At 34.6% G+C, this 22,871-nt stretch overlaps 1 protein-coding gene across 1 annotated transcript in view; it reads right to left on the bottom strand.

The window, feature by feature from the left end:
• LOC145277040 (protocadherin Fat 4-like) overlaps positions 1-22,871 on the bottom strand; it is a 1,076,063-nt gene that overhangs the window by 38,168 nt on the left and 1,015,024 nt on the right. The window contains exons 30-32 of the mRNA XM_080128674.1: positions 18,024-18,276; positions 15,517-15,798; positions 3,141-3,394 (exon numbers count right to left, since the gene is read on the bottom strand). Of these exons, the coding sequence (XP_079984800.1) occupies positions 3,141-3,394; positions 15,517-15,798; positions 18,024-18,276 (789 nt within the window). The remainder of the gene's footprint in view (positions 1-3,140; positions 3,395-15,516; positions 15,799-18,023; positions 18,277-22,871) is intronic.

The raw sequence follows: 22,871 nt of genomic DNA, 5'->3' as shown, positions 1-22,871 counted from the left end.
CACAAATATTGACTTAAATATATAATCCGTTTGTAATTGCCATTATTTTGGGATTTTTCAAAGAAAAGGTTTGGTTTCAATGTTTTAAAAACAAAACAAAAATAGACCAACAATGAAACATGTTGAAAAAAGAAAAAAAAAGCATATAATACAAAAAATAGAAATACATTGATTTAAATAATAATAATAATAATAATAATAATAATAATAATAATAATAATAACATTAGAAAACAATAAATGAAAGCATCAAAAAGTTGAGACTACTATTAAACAACAACAACAACAACAACAATAATAATAATAATAATAATAATAATAATAATAATAATAATAATAATAATAATAATAATAATGTCGTTCATCATATTCCTCTGTGTTTGTTTACTATATCACGTCAACTGATATTTGGGCTTGACGAGGAATGCTTTGGAAATATCACTTCTGATTAATGTTTAATTTTAAAATACGCAAACGAAAAAATGATTTGCGGCAATTTTAAATGCTACATTTTCTTTTATCGTAAATTGAACGCATCAATAAGAAAACATTAAAATAAAATAGTGAGGTACACCAGGGCTTGAACAGGGGGATCATTCGATCTACCACTAAGCTATATCTCCAGATCATAATAAACCTTTCTTTAAGAAGAAATGAGTTGCTAAACTTTTATTATCTCCCTTAGCCATTTTAACGTAAAATATCCCCCTGTAAACTGTTACTCCTTTTTATCTATAAGAGAGAAAAGCTATTTTTAAGATCAGGTTTTGTCGATTTTCGATACTTATCAGATAAATTTCTGTACAATGCATATCTAAGAACACTGTCAGACATATAAATTACCTTTGTAAAAGATAGGCTCAGCCGTTTCGCAACCTACGAAGAAGGAACTCACACACACAAACTGACTTTTATATAATAGTAGAGATATAAATTTTGATAAACGCAACAACATTTTCATGTTGCACATATTTTAAAATAACCATCGTTTTTTCTTAGGTAAAATATACAAAATAAGTTTACTTTTATCTCACATACGATTCGTCAGAATTGAACTGTGAAGCACATTTCAAAACCACAATATTAAACAAAAAACCCATTACTTGCATTGGTGAATTGATCGTGCGTGTTTGTTTGGACGATCAGTTAATTTTACATAAAGGGTATTCAAAGATAGGGCAAGCTTTTTCATCAGTTTGGGTCGAAAATCTTTAGTTACCAATATATAAATGTATGTATGTATGTATGTATGTATGTATGTCTGTCTGTTTGCATGTCTGCCTAAAACTTTCAATAGAGGCGACGAATTTTACCAAGATTAGTATTGTTTTAAAGTTCGATCTTTCATACGACAAATATCGAAAAATTGGCTAAAAACATTAATATCTCCCCCTTCAACTTTTCTAGAGTGGGGGGGGGGACTTTTTTCACCGATATTTTTGAAAGTTATCCTCTCCTTTAGATTGTCTAGCCTTAATTTTAAAAAATGTTGTTTCCGGTTTGACAGTGGTCGTAACAGCATAAACGTTAGGTTTTACCCCATTCTTTTCCTCCTTTGCGGTACGGGTTCGAGCCTGCCTTCCTACTACCACTTTTTTTTTTGCTCATCATACATATCCAAACATCCGGGCAACGCCGGGCGCCCATGCTAGTATATATATATATATATATATATATATATATATATATATATATATATATATATATATATATATATATAAGTGAAAGTGTCTGTATGTCTGTGTATCTGTGTGTGTACATTTCCCTACGCAATAACTCTGTCAATTTTTAGTCTACAGACTCGAAATTTGATATACAGGGTACTGAGATGAACATGTGAAAAATATAAAAGTTGTTGGATTTAGAAATATATTGCCTTCGGAATCCTCACTATATAAAATATATTGAAGCGTGTGTATTTAGGCAGCATTCTTTCATTTAAACCGACATTATTAAAGATATATATTATTTTAATTAGAATTCATTACTGAGATGAGTATTATTTATATTAATTTATTTATTACGGACTATTATTCTCACCTTTATTAGTTGTTGATGAGCATTGTCTGAAGATAGCGGTTTCAATCCTACCCAAAGTCGGCCAGAGGCTTACTTGGCCAAAATGTGGTGAGACGACAACAACTACGGATGGCAGTGATGGCTGAGAATGCAGTTAGGAGATTCGAAGTTCCTATCCGTCGCGGTTACCACATGACGAAAGCCAGAGAGATAGCTGGCCGAAACGTCGTGAAACAAGTAATAAAGATAAGAATAATAGTCCGCAATAAATAAATTATTATTAAAGATAACATACATTTTTTTTTACTTTTTCATTATCTTTTTGTGTGAAAATAAAAATAAATAGTTATATATCTCCCATATGTGTCACGGACTTTTTCGACTTATATTTTAGAGACGAATAGTTCTTCAGAGAGTGTTTGATGCGTATTTTGTAGAGATCAAAGTTACATGAAAACGCTATATGAAAACGTTACATGACAAAAGTTATATGAAAATGTTATATGTAACGTTATATGAAATGTTATATGAAAACGTTATAAGAAAACGTGAAATGTTATACGAAAGGTTATATGAAAATCGAATAATAAATTTATTTCGACCTTTAGCGATCATTTATAAGCTTTGGTTGCCAAAGGTTGAAATAAATGTTAATACATTTATTTCAGCCTTTGGCAACCTATGGTTATTAGTGTTATACTGTATTCATTTAAAATATATGTGAACAGTTTTAGACTTGATAGTATTTTATTCGAGTTAGAAAAAAATATATAAATTAGCATTCATTTTACCTATATATAACAACGCGAGGATGTGTAAAAATAACTATTTCTTGTTATAAGCATTTCAACATATCTTTGAATCACTCAAGTAACCCCCCTCCGCCATCTTCTGAAGTATACACGCCACTATATATATATATATATATATATATATATATATATATATATATATATATATATATATATATATGTATGTATGTATGTATGTATGTGTGTGTGTGTGTGCGCGCGCGCGTGTGTGTTGGTGTATTGCATGTGTGATCTATATGTAATATTTTTTTTCCATCAGAGAGGATATCCTCCTCTTTTTCCTCCTACTCCCCACCTCCTCCTCGCTTACCAATTCTACGTTCTGCTTCAGAATGGGGATACGGTCATCTTCGACCACTGTTCCTCTGTATTCCAATCCGTGATTGAAGTGAGGAGCGTTATCATTAAGATCTCTGATTGTGATAATGACACTTGTCGTCGCTGTGTAGGCCGGAATGCCATTATCGTTCACCATGACAAGAAATTTGAAGAGTTCCGTTTCTTCGCGATCGATGTTATTGTTCGTCCTTATTTCGCCACTCAGAGGATGGACAGAAAACGGCACTGAAAGGAAAAAGAGAGAAAAAAAAAAAACAAAGAAATAGATCAATAATGAAATAGAGACATGCTGTTGCTACTACCTATGTACCTACCTACGGCGTGCTTTGAGTACTAATTTAAATAAAAGTGATCGTGGTGCGCTCACTTTTGTCCCCAAAACCAATAGATACCACGTGATCTGAAATAACGAGTTTATAGTGAAGCAAAGGGTGCATAATCATTAACAAATCAGCTCTGGCTTATGTTGTCCGGACAAGTTTTGGGTTGATGTCTTGTTTCTGTCGGATTGAGATATGATTCTGTGCAATCGCAGACGGTCCATTCTTTAAGGCTTTATCTTATCTTGCTTTTAGAAGCGCTTAGTGTATTTCTAATCGTTTGAGGCAGCATAATTGTAAAATTCCTACAGGGCTTCTCAGGCATTTTTATAAGCTGGAGTGCACCGCTTCTTGTGCATTGGCTTAATCTTACCTTTCGACCTTATGTCACCTTTTCCTACGATGGAAGAAAAGCAAATGTTATTTCTAACAACACTTCCGGTATTATTACATATATTTTTTTATTGGAATCCTTTGAGATGAGTAATTTATTTATTTAGTACTTGTACAGTTTAATCAAGACATTAAAAATGAAAATTTCGGAAAAAGGTTATATTGTACGTATCCGTCTTGGACTGAAGATCTCCGAAAAAAAAATTTCACGTAATTTGATCGAGTATTTTTTTTTTACAGCGGAAAAACACGTTTTTATGAGAGCGCGTTGAAGTCAGCCATTATGAAATGTTTTGAACACGCCACGGGGAGATAACTCAATTTAAAGCGCCGACACTCCTTCTCCATCTTTAATACTAGCTTTTCTTCCTAAAAATCGCACCTTTGCTCGGTATCAGAACAAATTGTTTTTTCGCTGTAAAAAAAAACAAACTACTTCATGAAATTAAATGAATTTTTTTTTCCGGAGAACTTCGTACAATATAACCTTTTTCGATATTTTTTAAATTTTTTAATGTCTTGATTAAACTGTACAAGCACCATTTATTTATATGTGAACTGTTATCCTCATCTTCATAGTTGTTGTTCTTTCACAACGTTTACGCTAGCTTATCCTCTGGCCTTTTTCAGGTGGACAACTATGGAAGACAGTAATTACTGGGGATACAGTTATGAGACTCAGTATTCTTATCCCGTCGAGGTTAACCTTCTATAATTGTCCACCTGAAGTCGGCCAGAGGATAACTTAGTCAAAACGTGCTGAAGCAACTATGAAGATGAGGATAACAATTTGCAAATGAATAGAATAAAAACATTTCCGGTGTTAGAAATAATTATTGATGTGATGTTAGAATTTAATTGTTCAACGATTAATAATAGAAATACTTAAATAAATGCTGCGCTTCCTTTTTGACTTTCTAGAACATCTGAACCCGTCACTTAAATTCTAACAGTGTAATGCTGCTGTATATTGTTGACCTTGGGTGGGGCAGAAATCGAAAGTAAGTTGTCAAGGACTCAAGAGTTCACAAGTGACACACGTGGAAGAGAAAAGACAAAACGGAACTATCAATTCGATGATATATGCTGTAATATCATGTTATATGTTATAATATCATGTTATATTTTATAAGATGGAACGAATATCGTGTAAAATTATAGCATTAAAAATAGCCAGTGACAAATTGTGTCCGTCTTGCCAAAATTATTTGTTTTATATAAACGCATTTCGGAAGAAACGTTTTCGCGTTAATTATTGATAATTAAACAGCACAAACAACCCCTGAAGAAGTTCCAACAGCTTCACACGTGCTCAGGGAAGAAGCCACGATCCGACCAAGTCAGTTTTCATTTCTTAAATCTTATCGTTTCATCTCATATGACCAACCACCACCACCACCATCACGACAAGCCTGCGAGAATCTAGACTATATGATACAATGTGCACCCAGATTATATGTGGATAGGTGTTCGAGGCAAAACAAAAAGTTTCTAGTCAGTCGGAGTTGAGAAGCAGGGCAGGCAAGATGCAACCGACAATGTAAAAAGAATCTAAGCCGATATCTTCTCGATGTCTGCTGTCTGTGTCTCTCAATTCCCAAGTAGAAGAGCATTAATTTTAGCTTAGGTAGTTTCTTTTCTCTCCACCCTCCCGTGAACGACGTCTCCCTCGAATAAAACCTTTGGAATCGTAACAAGTCTCTATTGTGTTTCCATTCATGAGTGGATTTGTGTTAAATTAAACAACTTTAAAAACCACGAGAGAATCACGGATAACGCATGAAAAAGTGGCGATAATGTTTAGGTAACGATCAAAAGAATGGAAGACCAGCGATCGCGCACGTATGTAAAAAGACTTTGCTTTGTTGATTGTTGTATTGATCGCTCACTTATGACAATGCACATGTGAAAAAAGTATGCGTTTACATAAAAGACCAGGTGTGAATGGTTTATTTAATATGAACAATGTCACAGTAATTTCAGCACGGACAGGAGATATGACGTCACGGAGGGGAAATCCGTCTTCAGGGATGGCAATAAAGAAAGAAAATTCTAACTTTTAATCTGTAATACTTTTCCTTTTCTTGATTGACTTGATGATCTAATAAAGTTTCATTTAGCTTCAAATTCTCATCTTTTAGTTTTGATATACATTGCTCCTCTTAACTGTAAAATGTTTTACTATATTTTTTGCTTTTCTTTAAGGCTGTCTTTTGTGTCTTTATCAATTTCATTTATTACTATTTATTACTGGTCAAAAACATGTTCATGGTAAACAACTGATCATTTGTATATTAATTAATTAGAACTTAGAAGCAAACTAAAATGGTTAAGTGATTTATAAAGGGTGTTTTTTTGTTTATAGTTTTAAAGGTGGGGAAACTTCCAAGACTATAAATATATAAAAATAGAAATTAATAACTAAATAAAATAAAAATAAAATAAATAAACACACATATTCATAAATAATTATATATATATATATATATATATATATATATATATATATATATATATACTTCGTTTAGTCTCAAATTAATATACAAAACTATAAATTTATGCATAAACTTTAAGTATTTACTTCAACAGTACTCAATACGTATGTAGAGCTCTCGGAATATTCTGTGTAGCTTAATCGCCATATATATTTTATAACTTAATATATATATATATATATATATATATATATATATATATATATATATATATATATATATATATCATAATTTAGGAATTTAAAGTTTGTGATTTGAAAAAGTTAAATTTCAAATATAGAAATTTTATTGTATGCAAGACAAAGAATACAGTATAGTAAAATAAAAAATATATTTCCTTAACCCATGAGTTTTCGATGTTTATACATCTCCTCGGAGGAAAAATATTAGAAAATATTATAAAAGGTTTGCACCTAATTTGCTAAAGGTAATAAACATAGAAAATTAAATGAAATGTTTTTAAAGTTTTTAAATCATTTTAGCTACATAGAATAAGGGAAATTGTATATTGATGCAGAAAAAAAGGATATTGAACTTCAAATCGATATATATATATATATATATATATATATATATATATATATATACATATATATATATATATATATATATATATATAGTCTTTGAAGTTTTTAACCTTTAAAACTATGCAAAAAAATATTTTTAATCATTCGTTAGAAAACCATATAGTCAGTAAGTGATTTAATCACCTACAATCACTGCATCAACTCGCTCTCGAATTTACTATAATACCAATAATTTATTTTTCAAGGGATCATCAGTTGTTTACCATGAAACACTGTTTCGGGGATTTAAAAACAAAACAGTATATTACATCATGGCTCCCCAGCAGTGTTGATCAAACACCACCACCCTTAATCTTAGGAAGAATACATGTTGCAAACATTTTATCCAATTTCCTATTCTTAATTGCAGTTACTAACCTTTTCATACTAAAAAAATGAATTTCTTACCTGTGCGATTCATCAATTTCCACATTTAAAATGGATATATTTTTTAATTTATCAGTCTTGTATTTATAAGATTAGGATTAATCCATTTAACTACTTATCACTCCCACTATGATTAGTATTTAGTATATTTACATTTTTATTTATTTAAAATTAGATATATGAAGGTTAAAAATATTTTTACATATACACATTTAAAAAAAAAATTTTTTTTTATATATATATAAATTTATTGTATGTAATTATAAATACATTTTATACATTGCTAATATAGTTTTGGATTTCCTTTATTTCTGGTTTATCTTAAATATAAATATAAACTAATATATAGACTAAAGCACAAAATACCATATCTAGGTTGAAAGCTTACTACAACAAAAGGATATCTAGCCTTCTCATAAAACACACAAATGGAAGAGGTGAACCTGAGGTCAACTGTACCTTTATCCTGTAAGTGCCCATCCATTGGCTGATTAGGATGGGCGTGTTCAAAAATAAGAAGCTGATTGGCTTACTAGAAAATTCAATATCATGTGCGTATATAAAAATTCGCGATACAACTTTTCGCATAAGCCTGACGGATTCTCACAAGAATGAAATGTGGAATATTCTGTTGCCGTATATATTTTCATAACTTACTATATATATATATATATATGTATATATATATATATTGGACTCACCCGTCGATTTCAATGTATGAGATTCCAACAGCTTATTGTTTAAATTCATTCATGCTTCAGCCTCAAATGACATTTAAGTCCCGCAAAAAAACTTACAAACGAATTCACACATAGTACAAGTGTGCGGATTCAGTGATACGGTCGGTGGTATGGTTGCTGACCATTTAGCTCTTTCTCTTTTTTTGATACAGATGATTGAAACTGTCAGAATTAAAAAAAAGTGAAGACTCTCAAAACAAAGTGAATCCACTCTTTGCGATCCAACAATCCCAAAACTGCTGTGTTCGATACCAATTGAAGACAGATTGCTCCTTGTCTTTGTATCGCAGTAATGGACGCCCCACATTTCTTTTCTCTCTGTTCGACTGACTTTACATTAGAATTTTTGGTATCCTGACATCAGACATTCTCAGGACATAACCAATCCACCGCAGTTGACACTGAATAAGGAATGACTCACTTCCAGAAATATTGCACTTTGTGAAAAGGTCAGCGTGGATACCTTGTCTCCAAGAGTAATGCCACAGATTGAGCGCAAACAGCTTTATGAAATGCATCCAATTGCTAAATATGATGCCTGTATGAAGTCCAAGACTCAGAGCCGTACATGAATATAGAAATAACAACAGTTATACCACGATTTTTATGTTCAGTTGAATACCTCGTTCATTCCACAAATGTAAAGAAAGCATTCCAAAAGCGCAAGTAGCCTTAGCAATCTTATTAAGAATTTCATCATCTAATAACTGTGATTAACTTAGCCTTCAAATGCGCTGGAGGTGTCTCTTGAATAAGAAGGAAAAAGTTTAATGAATATCTCAACACGTGATAACTCTCCACCAGTATTTCTAATTTATTTTGGTGCTAAATTGTCCGAGTTAAGGTTAGGGTTAGTGTCTTTATTATAAATTTTTATTTGATTTAATTTTGTCTAATATATTTTATTTCAGTCGTTAAATGCAAAATTATCTAGAATATACCCCCACCCCCACCAAAGTTTTAGGATTACTGCTCTACTTTCTTTATAAATATAAACGAAATCTTCCCTCCCATCGCGACCTTTTCCCACCCCGTCTGCCATAAGCACCAAACCCCGAAAGCAAGAGTCAATGAATTGGAAGCCTTCAAATGCGCTGGAGGTGTCTCTTGGATAAGAAGAAAAAAGTTTACTACCTTTAAACAGAAATTACAGCAATGTATTCCATTTCAATCTCATTCGTAAATATGGGAGGAGAATTTATCTTCAAATACCTTTAGTTTCTAATTAGAGCTACGGACTTATACTAAGTAAATAAGTAAATATTAATAAGTCCTTTAACTCCCCCCTTTCTTTTTTTTTAACGGAGAGTAGACAACGCATTGTGTATGCATTATTGGTAGCTCTCGTTACTCTCGCTTCTCCTTATTTGTCCCTCAGTCCTCATTTCCAATGAGTGATTTTTCTGACAAAGGCCGAAGAAAAAGATGCTTTCCAGGTCGGCAGTACTTTGTGAAAAGTAGCCTGAAATGTCAGAAATTTTCTGTTTCTATGTCTATTCTTTTGGCCATGTCATTAGTAAAGGTGCTGGAGGTAAACGTTTCATCTGGGCTGACGTTATCCGCCTGCTATTCAGGAACCCGAACCTTGGATTAACCACTTAGAAGTGGTGCAAAGTACTGGGGCTGCTGTATTGCCATCTGGTGAATGGATTCTGGACCATGCAGTAGTTTCTGGTGGGGTCTCTAGATGCCATACTAGTGGGTAATTGTTACAGCTTTACCTTATCATGTGCTACAAAAAAAAATCTTGCCTTTTTCTCTGTTACTTTCCCTCTCTGTTCTGCTCTAACCAATTCTGTCGACCTGTTCCACAAATCCCAAATCCTCAACATGAAACATCTCCAAAAAACATCATGAATAAACCTAGAACCCCATCCTCCAACATAGACCACTAATACCATGTCTCCTTCTCTAACATCAAGGGTTTACATTCCAACCTTCCAGAGGTTGAAACCTAATAACAGGAGACGAAACCGGACATATTCTTCCTAAGCGAAACTGGCATAGGGCCGACCACTTCCCTAGACGATTTCATAATTAAGAATACTCTAACTTAACAGCTAAATCTGACCCCCAAGATCGCCATAGGCATGGAATATGTGCCTACATTAAAGACGGCTTTCCATGTGGTAGGGATATCTCCAGTGAAGACCCTAATTTACATTATATGTGCTTCAGGGTTGCACTTGCTTATACCACTGCATTTATATTTGCCCTCTATCGCCTCCACAACAGCGGAGTTACTATCTTTAAGAGCATATCTGAGAAAATTGACCACATCCTGTCTTCTCATTCTTCGGCTAACATCCACATTTGTGGTGATTTCAATGTCCACAATGTGGAATGGCTGACCCACTCGAACAAGACAGATGATGAGGGGGAGGTTCTGTCATGATTTCGCCATTGCCTATGACCTCACCCAGATTGTTCACGAACCCACTCGTGTGCCCGATACTTCCGGTCAGTACACTAGCCTTCTAGACCTTTTTCTATTCACTTCCCCTGAGCTATGTTCATGTTCTGTTCTATCTCCTCTGGGATCTTCCGACTATTCGGTTGTATGAGTTAAGATAAAAACGAAATGTAGTAAGTCTTCAGACGTACCTTTCCACCACACTGTATATCAATACTCTACGGCTGACTGGGATAGCTTCCTTACATTTATATCTGATCTACCCCTGCACTCCATGTTTAAAAAGGATGTGTCCTCTATAGTATCAGACCTGACCAAATGGTTAATTGTAGGCATAGACCGATTCATACCATCCAAAAAATTCCAACAAAAACCTAACAGCCAGCCATAGTTCTCCTCAGAATGTGCTGCTGCCATTGTGCACAGAAATCACTTTTTCCATAGCTACCAACGTAATAGATGCACTGAGACTAAAGCTGCTTTTAGGACTGCCAGCAACCACTGTAAAAGAGTAATAAAAAATGCAAGAGAGCTATATGCTCAGTCCGTTAAATCAAAAGTAGCTGAGCAGCGGCTTGGTTCCCACCAGTTTTGGCAAATAGCAAACAGGATCCTGAACAGAAGCATGCGTTCTATCCCAATCATCATCAATGGACTTGAGGTAATCTCGTCAGCATCAGACAAGGCCAAACTATTTGCCAAGAATTTTGCAGCTTATTCTACCCTATGCGACGAAGGCCATCAACTCCCCATATTTCCTCCTATAGCACAGAACACGCTAGGTAACATACAAATATCTGTGTATGAGGTCGCCAAGCTAATCAAGAACCTTGATTCCAGTAAAGCAACTGGCCCTGACGGCATTCCAATTATAGTGCTGAGAAAACTTCAACCAGAACTTGCCCCCATACTTACAAAACTGTTTAAGCGTTGCCTTAAGGAGAAGTGCTTCCCAGCACACATCAGTATGCCCTGTATTTAAGAATTAAGGTGATAAGTCGTCTCCCTGTCAGTACAGACCAATAAGTATCCTGTGTGTCATGAGTAAGTTGCTGGAATTCATATTAAATAGAGAAGTAGTCAACCACCTCAACAGAAATAACCTTCTTAGTCATATACAATATGGTTTCCATTCTGCTAGATCTACCGCAGATGTACTAACGGTTATATCTCATAGGATTATTGAATCTTTCGACAAAGGCTTCCTTTCTAGGGAAATTGCTCTTGACATATCAAAGGCCTTCAATAAGATATGGCATAAGAGCCTACTTCACAAGATTTCCAGCTACGGTATAACTGGAAATATTTTCTCAATCATTAAATCATTTCTCTCTAATAGGAGTAGTGTTGATGGTCAGAAATCAGAGGCCCACAGTATTAATGCTGGAGTCCCTTAGAGGTCCATCCTGGGCCCAACTCTCTTCCTGATCTACATCAATGATCTCCCAAAACACATACTTAAATCATTCGTTGACATCTATGCTGATGACACGACCATCTATGGCAACACATCAAAGGCTGTAAATGACAAAGTTCTCTCTGATTCTCTCTGCTTTGATCTTGAGCGCGTGGTACAGTGGGGGAAGAAATGGCTGGTTACTTTTAATGCATCTAAAACCAAGCTTCTATCTTTACATCATTAACGCTCTGATACCCATCTGGCATCAATTGAAATGGGTGGCTCTCGTCTTGGGGGAGCTCCATGTTTTGATAAGCTTCTGGGCTTGACCTTTACTCCTGACCTGAAATGGAACACGTACATCAAGTCAGTTGCCAAGGTCGCTGGAAAAATGGTAGGATCCTTTTACCGCTCCAGAAGATATCTCACTGCTGATGCAATTCTCTATCTATATAAAAGCCAAGTACGTCCAAGGATGGAGTACTGCTGCCACATTTGGGCAGTAACTGCTAAAAACAGCCTATCCTGCCTTGACAGAGTACAAAATAGACTTCGTGGCTCAGTGGGGGATGCCGTTTTCTCTTCCCTGCAACCTCTCTCTCACAGGAGAGACGCTGCGAGCCTGTGTCTGTTTTATCGTTACTCCCATGGCAAATGCTCGTCTGAGGTTCAATCTCTGGTCCCCGCTTGCCAATCTTTCACGATAAACATCCGTCTAGCTGAAACCACTGTCAAAGATTTTCCCCACTCTTTATCTGTGCCAAAACCAAAACGTAGATTCTATGAACAAAGCTTCTTTCTTAGAAGTGCACGACTGTGAAACTCTGTTATGTTTGCCTGCTTCCCACCTGACTACAACCTGGATGTCTTCAAGTCCAACATAAACAAATTCCTGATGAACTGCCCCCTTAAGACAATTTACCAAATCCCCAATACTAACGATTACTATGATACTATCCCATTGATTACTATACATGCCATAACCCTTATCCCCGAGTGCCTTCCGGGCCTTGATAAGTGGTGACTACCTCGTAAAAAAAAAAAAAAATAAGATTAGAAAATGACTTGACATTGTTTAGTGTTTTACCATCCACTTTCAAATGTCTTTGGGAAATCTATGTTCTGGAACGTTCTGTCTTACACCTCCGGCTTTCTTTGGATTGGGCAGGGTTGACGCACTACTTCTGTTTTTTTGAACACTAATTGTAAGCCGAAATGTTTTACATGCTGCTGCGAAGCGATCAAGGAAGAACTGTGCATCTTCAAACGATGTTGCTACAAGAGCAGCATAGCCAGCAAAGAGTAAATCACAAATTCTTTCGGTACAAAGACGCGTCTTGGCTTTGAACCATTGCTGGTTGAATAGCTCACCAGACGCAATTGAAACTTGACACCATCAACATCACAAAATGCGTATCTCATGAGGGAAAAAACAGAGAAAAGAGCACAAGTGGCATTACACACCTTTGTTTGGTTCCATTTGTAACATCAAAGGCATCTGACATCTTGCCATTTGACACAGCAGTAGCCTTCATTCCCTCATGAAGTGAGATGATCACACTGAGCGTATTTCCGGTATGCCAAGATTCCGTATAATCTTCCAAAGAGCATCACGGTTCACAGTGTCAAAGGATTTAGTCAGGTCGACAAACACCATATAAAGTTCCTGATTTTCTCTCGAACTTTTTCTGCAACTTGGCAGAGTGAAAATATCACATCAATGGTGCCACAACCTTAGCAGAAAACCACTCTTTGACTCAGGGTAGATTTTCTTCACATGATGTCTAATGATTCACTTTAGAATGAGTCTAGCCAGGATTCTGCTAGCAATGACAAAGAGTGATATCCCCCGACGATTGTCAAAAACATTCTTTATTTATTCTTATACAGGTGTTTATAATCTTGTGGGATACGCCCTGCTTTCCATATCTTCACAAAAAGAACATGGAGCTTTTTAATGTATTCCTACCATGCTTGTACACCTCAGGCGGGATTGTGTCCTTAGATGATGGGGATTTACCAGAAGCGATCTTTTTAATGGACTCAGTGACTTCTTGATAAGCTGGTTCAAGTGATAGTTGAAGAATGTCTGGATTTTGAGGAATGGACGAGATTACATCATTGTCACTGACTGATGATGTATTTAGACAGTTTCGAAATGTTCTTTCCATCTTTACAGTATTTATTAGTAAGAAGAGCTTCCTCGTCAGGTGTGCTTAAAGGAGAAGCGCCACATTTTTAAGGAAAATATTTCCTTGAGACCATCATAGAAATCCTTGGTGTTTTGACTTTTGAAGCTCGATGGCCTTCGCATAACCTAACCAGTGTTCTTTCATATGTAAGAAGAATCTTTATTCTAATTTTGATGAAAATCTTTACTTAATTTTGTGTCTAAAACTGTCTAAAATTTAAGGAATTGTGAAAAGAAATTGAAATTCAGTGAATCTTGATTAATAGATGTCTAATTCTTATGGATCTAATTTAATGCAAATCTTAAATACTTGACTTTTCGAATCAGAAACTATGCTCTCTAAAATACTTAAAAAATATTTCAAAGAAACCGAAGTCTGGGAATATTTATTAATTGGTGTCTAATACCATATGGTAAAATTTTACAAAATTCGGAGGTATGTACATTTTCACTGAGAACTTCCATTATCTTTTTACTTTCGCTTTGTATAAACCTGTTTTAAACTAGATATAGCCAACATTTGGATACTTACACCTAACATCGACATTTTAAAATTTATGACGATCGTGTTATTAGTTTAGGAGTTGATCTTGTACATGCTAATAAATAAACATAGCTAAATTTATAAAAAGAGAAATAAAGAGTACTGACAAACAAAGAGAGATAATTAATGATGCGGTAGCACTATTAATATGTATTTGTCCAATTTGTATGTCGCACGACTAACACGTTCTCTTGCACACAGTACATTAAATACATATTCTTATCTGCATAAAATTATCAAGTAACTTATCGTCTTTATGTAAAAATTCACTTTCAAACGTAATTTTTAAAATTAACTTTAACAAAACTATGTTATACAATTAAATCGCCTTTGTTTAATTAATGTAATCAGCAGCCAATATCGTAGGAAATTCACTTAAACTTAAAAAAAAAAAATCAATTTCCAAACAAGGGAGAACGTTTGGAATGTAATAATGTTCAAAATTTGTTTTGAATGACGCATATTCCATCATTGAATTATCTTTCTACAAATGGAAGTGTTTTCTTACAAGCAATTAAGGACGGATGATGGATGAGTCCCTTAACCCTCTGTGTTAATGGGGCCCTGTAGCATTTCATACAGCGTGTTTTGGGCAAAAACAGTCTGACAGCGCCTATTCCTCTCCAGTCTTCAGAGAACATACACCACCTAGTATTACCAAATTGTCACTCATTTTAATACTGGCCACATTCAACGTTACTTAACTTTTGTGATCTAATGGGAACTACTGTGTCAACGTGAAATGCTGTATATAATAATTAAGAGGAAAGGCAAAATAAATAAATAAAAATAAAAATGGGGATAGGTACGATGATCGAAAAACAAAAAAAAAAAACAAAAACAAAAATCAGATGTCAAAAAACTCCCGAGTAATGCCGGGTCGATACAACTAGTCGTACCTGTTTTATCGACTAACGTAAAGCCTAACTTTTCTCCTTTGACCCGGCCCAAATCCTTGTCGTCTGCTCTCAATTTGCCAATGTACTGACCAATTTTGCTGCCCTCTGTAATTTGAAAATAGAAACTCTTTTGGACTGAAGGCGGATGGTTGACTGGCACTGTAATAGTCACATTAGTACTGTTTGACAGACCAGGGGCACCGTTGTCTACTGCTTTCACAACTATGCTATATTCGTTTTTCATTGGTTCTCGGACCAGACTGCTAGCAATGATAATTTCTCCTGCAGAAAAATGAAATAAAGAGAAAATAAATAACTCATTAAACATTTGATTACACACACACACACACACACACACACACACACACACACACACACACACACACACACACACACACACACACGCACACGCACACACACACACACACTATTATGTAATTTATAATCTTATCACATAATAACGTCAAAAGATAAACAAATAACTCATTAAACATTCGGTTATATATATATATATATATATATATATATATATATATATATATATATATATATAAATAGAAAATATGAAGTCCTACAGCATTGCATGCATCGTTCACATTCTTGAAATAAATCCATAAAAGAATACTCTACTCCTTACTCATTAATTAAATAATTAACTTAAAAAATAAAATTAAAATAAATAAAAGTAATCTAAAAAAAAAAACAGATTTTGGATCCTTTTCTGATCATTTTGGGATTCTTTACTGATCTTTTTTGCAGAATCATGGTCCTAGAAAATTCAAGATATGCTTTAAAACCTTGATTGTCTTGTTACATGAGAAAACGACTGTGGAAAATAAAAGTATCTTTTCTAATGTATATCTATTTTTTTTACTCTTTCAGAACTAACAGTTTCCGAGGAACTTTGTTAAAGGTCATGGCAGGTCATTGCATAAGGTCAAATACGAAAAAAGATTAAAGATTAAAAAAATGCTTATGTTTATCTTTTCTTTTGCGACAGAACATAAATGAAAATGAGCTATTATTAAGGGCCATATTGTAGAGTCGAGTAACCATATGTTTGTTAACATTACATTTAATCTTCTTGAAGTTAGTAGTAGTATAATCAAGTAAGGAGGAAATAGAAGGGGAGGGAATTCCAAAGTTTATTAGTTTCAGGGAAGAAACGATTAGAATAGAAAACTTTCCAGTATTTAGCGACTTCAACAGTGAAAGTTGTTTTGCTGCTTGTCAGGAAAATTAGGAGTATGTACGCCGAGGGGACACAAATACTATGAGTTCATCAGAGTACATACTATTAAAGTGTTTGTAAAACAAGCACAGAGATGTAACGTTGCAGCAATGGGACATAGGTTGCATCTTGGCCGCTAGTGTGTTACCTATTAGATTTGAAGCTCCTTTTGGACCCTGTCTAAGAGTAAGAGACTAGTGGTAGATGCACGAGCCCAGATGTGACAACAGTACTCCATGCATGGGTGAATTATGATTTTGTAAAGATTTTATTTTAGTTGAGAGGACATGGCTCACGGCTTAGCAAGACAGCGATGGTGAGTAATTGGAGAACTTGAGTAGGGCTAGATTATTTAAGAGGACAACTCATCAGTAACTTATTTACATTAGATTTAAAGATCACCATGCTATAGTCAGATAAGAACCTGCTACACGGTATTGTGTTTCACAGATATGCAATTCTAGGAAAGAAACTCTGCTCATGGAATTTTCATTAAATTTTGGGAACAGATAGAAAGTGAGGGAAATTGTTGATGATAAATTGTACACTCTGGTATGAATAATTTTCTAGCACTGTAGAAAGAATGCAGCTTCTCTGCAACAGCTTTGGCAATGCCCTCAATATATTTATTCCACTTCATGTTACCTGTGAATGTTAAGCCGAGCAGTTTGAAGTAGGTTGTTATTTGTCAGGTTATTTTAGTTGTTAAAGGGAAGAATCTTAGTCTTTGCAGCGTTAAATGGCACCATCCATTTACGGTCACATTTTACTACCAACTTTGAGTTGTTTTCTAGGGTTTCTTCTATTGCCTCAGATATGTGTACATTTGTTTTACCCTCATGTATGTTATAAAATTTACCATCTAGAAAATTATTAATATTCTAAACTTCTTGCTTATTAAAGACGGGAAAAGTTATAGCTCGTTGACCGAGAATGAGTGTTTTAAACCAAATTGATGGTTGGATATTATTAAATTTGTGCCCATTTTTGCTTTAAATACCAATACCTATTAATCTATATTAGTTCCTAATTGTGCATCGAACGGATACCATAATACTTAGTTCGCTGCATATTATCATGACAAAGGTCCATACAAAATTTCAGCCGGATCGACTTAGTAGTTTCTGAGAAAAAGTGGAACGGACAGACAGGCAAAGAGAAATATAACATAGAAGAATCAATCACTCAGAACTTTGAGATTCTCTTAAAAAAGTATCCATTAACAAAATGTCGCAAAACTAAAATGATGTCAAACATGACAGGAAATAATTACAACCTTTTTCGGGATCAATTTTAAATTTTCCAAATCCACCATCTTTAAGAAGATATGTAATTCTGTTGTTCTGTTGGCTGCAGTCGTTGTCAATTGCCACCACAGACCCTATCACGGTTCCTTCTTTTGCGGTTATTGGAACACGGAAGTAATAATTTTCGATAAATCTGGGAGCATTATCATTAATATCCTGCACGTCAACGTTGATTGTACTCTCTGATTTGTGACCCTTTCCTCCTTGGTCAGTGGCAATGACCTGTGAACGTAAAAAGAAAAAAGAGAATCAAAGATGAATAAACAAATGAACAAATTTAATAACATTTAAAACTTGAATGGTCACTTGAAGAATAAGAATTTACTAAAATAATGCAATAGTGTGAAAAGAGTTTTACTTGAAGGCTATTGAAATGCAGTCTTGTAGAAAATCACTGTTGTATACGAGACAAAGTAAAAAGAATGATTATAATATTGAAAGATTTCAATAATTTTCAATTATAAATTACTAACTTCGATCGGAAATAGTTGTTGCAGAATTAAAACTGGCCGCGTTTTAGGTTTTGTCACGAACCAGTTCAATGTTTTAGTAGATAAATGGTAGTACTTCAGCGTGCTTAATTGAAAAAGAACAGTTTTTGTTCTCAAAGTCATTTAGAGTTTAATCTATGCACATTATTTTCCTGACTGTTATATAATCTATTTTTAAAAATACCCGCAGTGGCTATATAAATATGGAAAATGTAGTTGATGCCAACGTGAAAGGAAAAAAACAGAAGTAATAAGAGAGAATTGACAAATTTAAGATGAACAGCAGTTTTGTAAGTGTTGCTACAAAGGTCAAAAGGTCGCATCCTAGAACGAGGGGCAATCAAAAATGTTGCCACAAAATTCGGTATAGGAAGAAATACTGTAGGCAGAATTTGGTCACGAGCACTAGACAGTTCGTCTGATATATCGGTGCCAATGGCTTCTTTGAGCCGTAAGTTTCTCTGTGGCAAAAAAAAGGGACTATAGTTCACAATTGGCAAAAATAAACACCATTCTCTTGAAAAAAAAAGAACCACTTTGAAGTCTACTGCTCAAGCATGTGGAATGCCTAAGATAACGTTGATTGCAAAGATGAAAGATGGCCAAATTCGGGCACATTCAAATGCTGTAAAACAGCTTCTCACGATAGAAAACATGAAATGTCGCATTGATTTTGCCGTTCGCAGTTGGATTTAAATCGAGGAACCTTTGGAGAAATGTTTGATGTCATACATATTGATGAGAAATGGTTTTACATGACGCAAAATGCAAGGAAATGCTATTTAGGCAAAGACGAACATGACCATTTAAGAACTACTAAAAGCAAACGTTTCATTACAAAGGTAATGTTTCTTGCTGCCGTGACTCGACCTCGTTGGGATCCGCATCGCAAATGTTACTTTGACGGGAAGATTGGAATTTGGCCATTTGTCAAACAAGTGCGGCTAAACGTGACAGCAGAAACAGGCCTGATGGAACAATGGTAACTAAAGTCATGGATACAATCACGAAAATTCTGATTTGTGAATTCCGCGTTGAAAAGGTCCTTGTTTCCACACGGAACAAATGGCCAAGTGGATCCATTGCACAACGAATCATAATTCAACAAGACAATGCTAAGCCACACGTACATCCAACAGATCCGGTGTTCAAACAAGAATCGGAGGGATTAGGGCTGAACATTGAATTGATTAACCAGCCTGCAAACAGTTCGGATCTGAATATACTTGACCTAGGTTACTTCAATCCAATCCAATCCATTCAACACCAAAAGGCTTCAAAGAATATTGATGAATTAATTGAAGCAGTTGAAACCAGCTTTCAAGAATTAGAAAACTCAAAGTTTAACAACATTTTCCTGACATTGCAGGAGACAATGGAACAAATAATTTTGGCTGATGGTGGCAACAATTACAGGTTTCCGCATATGTCAAAAGCACAGGTAGAAAGAAAAGGAAAAATTCCCACTTTAATTTTGATATCCAGAAGAATCGAAAAGTAAATAAACACAATTGAATAAATAGTTAGATGTTTTAGATTTTTGCATTATTTTTTGTATATTTATTTAATCATACATTGTAAGAATGTACGTACAATCAATTGTTAATTTAATTAAGTATAATTATTTGGTTAACCTGTATTTCCTTTAAAAAATACTGCCTTATAAAACTTGAAATTCGTATACACCAAGTATTTCCGACCAAACTGAAAATTTTTGTGCAGTAACTATTTCCGACCGGAGGTAGTATTTTTTACCAACATGTATCCAGATATTGTGGTGTTAAGTTCTCTAAATTTTCGAAAAAAAGAAAAAAAAGAAAAGAAATTAAAAAAATATGCACAACAACTCAGTGAAGGTGTGTTTTTGGGTTTAGGATAACACCTGAGTCAGTGCATTTGGTGGTTTGGAGTAATGACAAGGGGCTGTTTGTTTTTGTATGACGAGTTTGTTTAAGTTAGACAAAGGTAGTCGCCAGCTGAAAATCAACATGAACATGGAATGATAAAATATGTGACCCTCAGTTTAATCTGTAACTTTATGTCATATCATAATAAATGGCCACTGTATATTCAAACGAATTTTATTTGGTAAAGAAAGACATCTAAGGGATTTAGGAGTGACAATGCTGACAATGGTTTGCCATTTCACTTCTCTGTTGATAAATCTGCGAAGAATATCAAGCTAAACTAGGATTAATTAAAAAGTCTTCGCCACCAGAGATAGGATAATTATTAAAAAACCGTTTACTAGAATATAGATATTGAAATGCAGAAATGTTCCAAAATTCACCAATCCACTGAGGATATCGATATTTGAGAGATTAAGTTGTGTTCGACCAGATTTTCTTTTTTTAAGTCCGATGACATGATTAACAAATCTAATATTGAAATTGTACCTTGCTTCCCGTTGGCTGCTGTTAAAGGACTTTGATTGTTTTGCATCGTGTATCAGATTAAAATTGTTGGTTTCGGCTCCAACTGCATCTGCATTTGCATTGTTTCTAACATATCCTCATTCGATGTGAAGTTATCTTTAATTTTGAGTTCACCGGATGGATTGTGGCATTTCTGGAATCATAGCAGGTATGGAACGTGATTTTTAGACTGAAGTGAAGGTAATTTGAGTTCAGTGTTTAAGATTTCGATATCATTTTCATTGATTCAATGGTTGTCCCACATTTTTACTAGCATGTAGCTTCGATGCTTTGAATGTCTTTTTTCTATGATGATGGTCACTCCATCTTTCTATGATGATGGTCACTCCATCTTTCTATGATGGTGCCCATGCACATGAAGCCGAAGATTGGATTTCTTATCTCCGTGATTTTACTACTGCATAATATTGTTGTATAGAAAGGTAGATTGGCACCAAAACCATTATATTACATAGTCAGGGATAAGAGGATGCTATATTTTGTTTTTCAAACAGCACCAGATTATAAACGTATAAATTGTATGTATGTTGTTTAGCAAGGGGATAAGATATCGACGGATAAACTGAGTCATGTTGTATCAGAGAGTTATCACACGGGTATATATTACAGTTCATTTACATAATGTATCATTTTTGATAAGACGAATGATATATGCTTCATACCTTTTCTTTCTTCAAGAGTTCTTCTATTTTCCCTGCTGAGCTCCGTGATGAAACATTAAATGATCAACACCATAACCTCTGTTCTTCCTTCTTTTGTAAAACTACAGAACAACACTTTATATTTTTAAAATATAAATTTATTTCAGCTCTCTCAAATGGTCTTCACAAGGAGTCTGCATTTCGTGTCTGCAGGCTTATTCTTTACAACCTCACTTCCTGGCTTGAATCACGCCTGTCCACTTCCGTGACCAAACTCAACTCTTTGACTGACTAAACTTTCCGACCTCTTGACCTCAGTTTCGTTACGTCATCATTCAAAAAGCACACGTATCTTAACATGCGACATTTCCACGTATGCCTGCCCAATGTTATATTGTTTATTTAACCAAGCTAATTTATGTAAACATCTTCAGCTAAAACCCATTGCTACACTTTATTCTTTAAACAATAAATAACTCCCAATATAAACTATTTTAACAATATCATTGGATAGATAGGTAAATAGACAGATAGATCGATAATAACTAATTAATTTTTAACAATGTTATTATCTAACAGTATCTACACCAATGGTTTAACTGACTGTCGGGTTAGGGTTAAGGTTAGGCTCGGTATAACCCTAGACTGCAATTAATTGAAAGACAGCTGCATTAAAAATCCACTCTTTTTAAGAATATTTTTGTTTGTGGAAAACATTATCACATGACTACTTCCATGCAAACTACGACGTGGTCGTCTTCAACTTCAATGTTAACTAATCCATGTCGTTAACTGTTGTAATGATGTGGAGAGACAGAATATGTGGCCGTTGGAAGGAAATACATCTAAAGGTCTCCGGTTCATTTCGAATTTTTTGGCACTATAACATGACACATCTTTCATTAATTCTCCATAGTTCATTCCATTAATTATTTTAAATCCTTTCATAATAGTTTTCATCTTTCTACAGGCAATCATTCCATCAATTAACGCATATCCGCGAGTGGCATCTGGCCTTTATAAGTGGTAATTCCTTTGAGCGCTATAAAAGGGAACATCTTTCATTAATTCTCCATAGTCCATTCCATTAATTATTTTAAATCCTTTCATAATAATTTTCATCTTTCTACGGACAATCATTCCATCCATTAACGCATATCCGCGAGTGGCATCTGACCTTTATAAGTGGTAATTCCTTTGAGCACTATAACAGGGCACATCTTTCATTAATTCTCCGTAGTTCATTCCAT

Source organism: Euprymna scolopes, chromosome 5, assembly GCF_053919585.1.
Source record: "Euprymna scolopes isolate OS-2025 chromosome 5, ASM5391958v1, whole genome shotgun sequence".
In the NCBI taxonomy this organism is placed as follows: Eukaryota; Metazoa; Mollusca; class Cephalopoda; order Sepiida; family Sepiolidae; genus Euprymna; species Euprymna scolopes.
The sequence above is the reverse complement of the archived record's forward strand: the minus strand, read 5'-3'. Positions and strand labels throughout refer to the sequence as shown.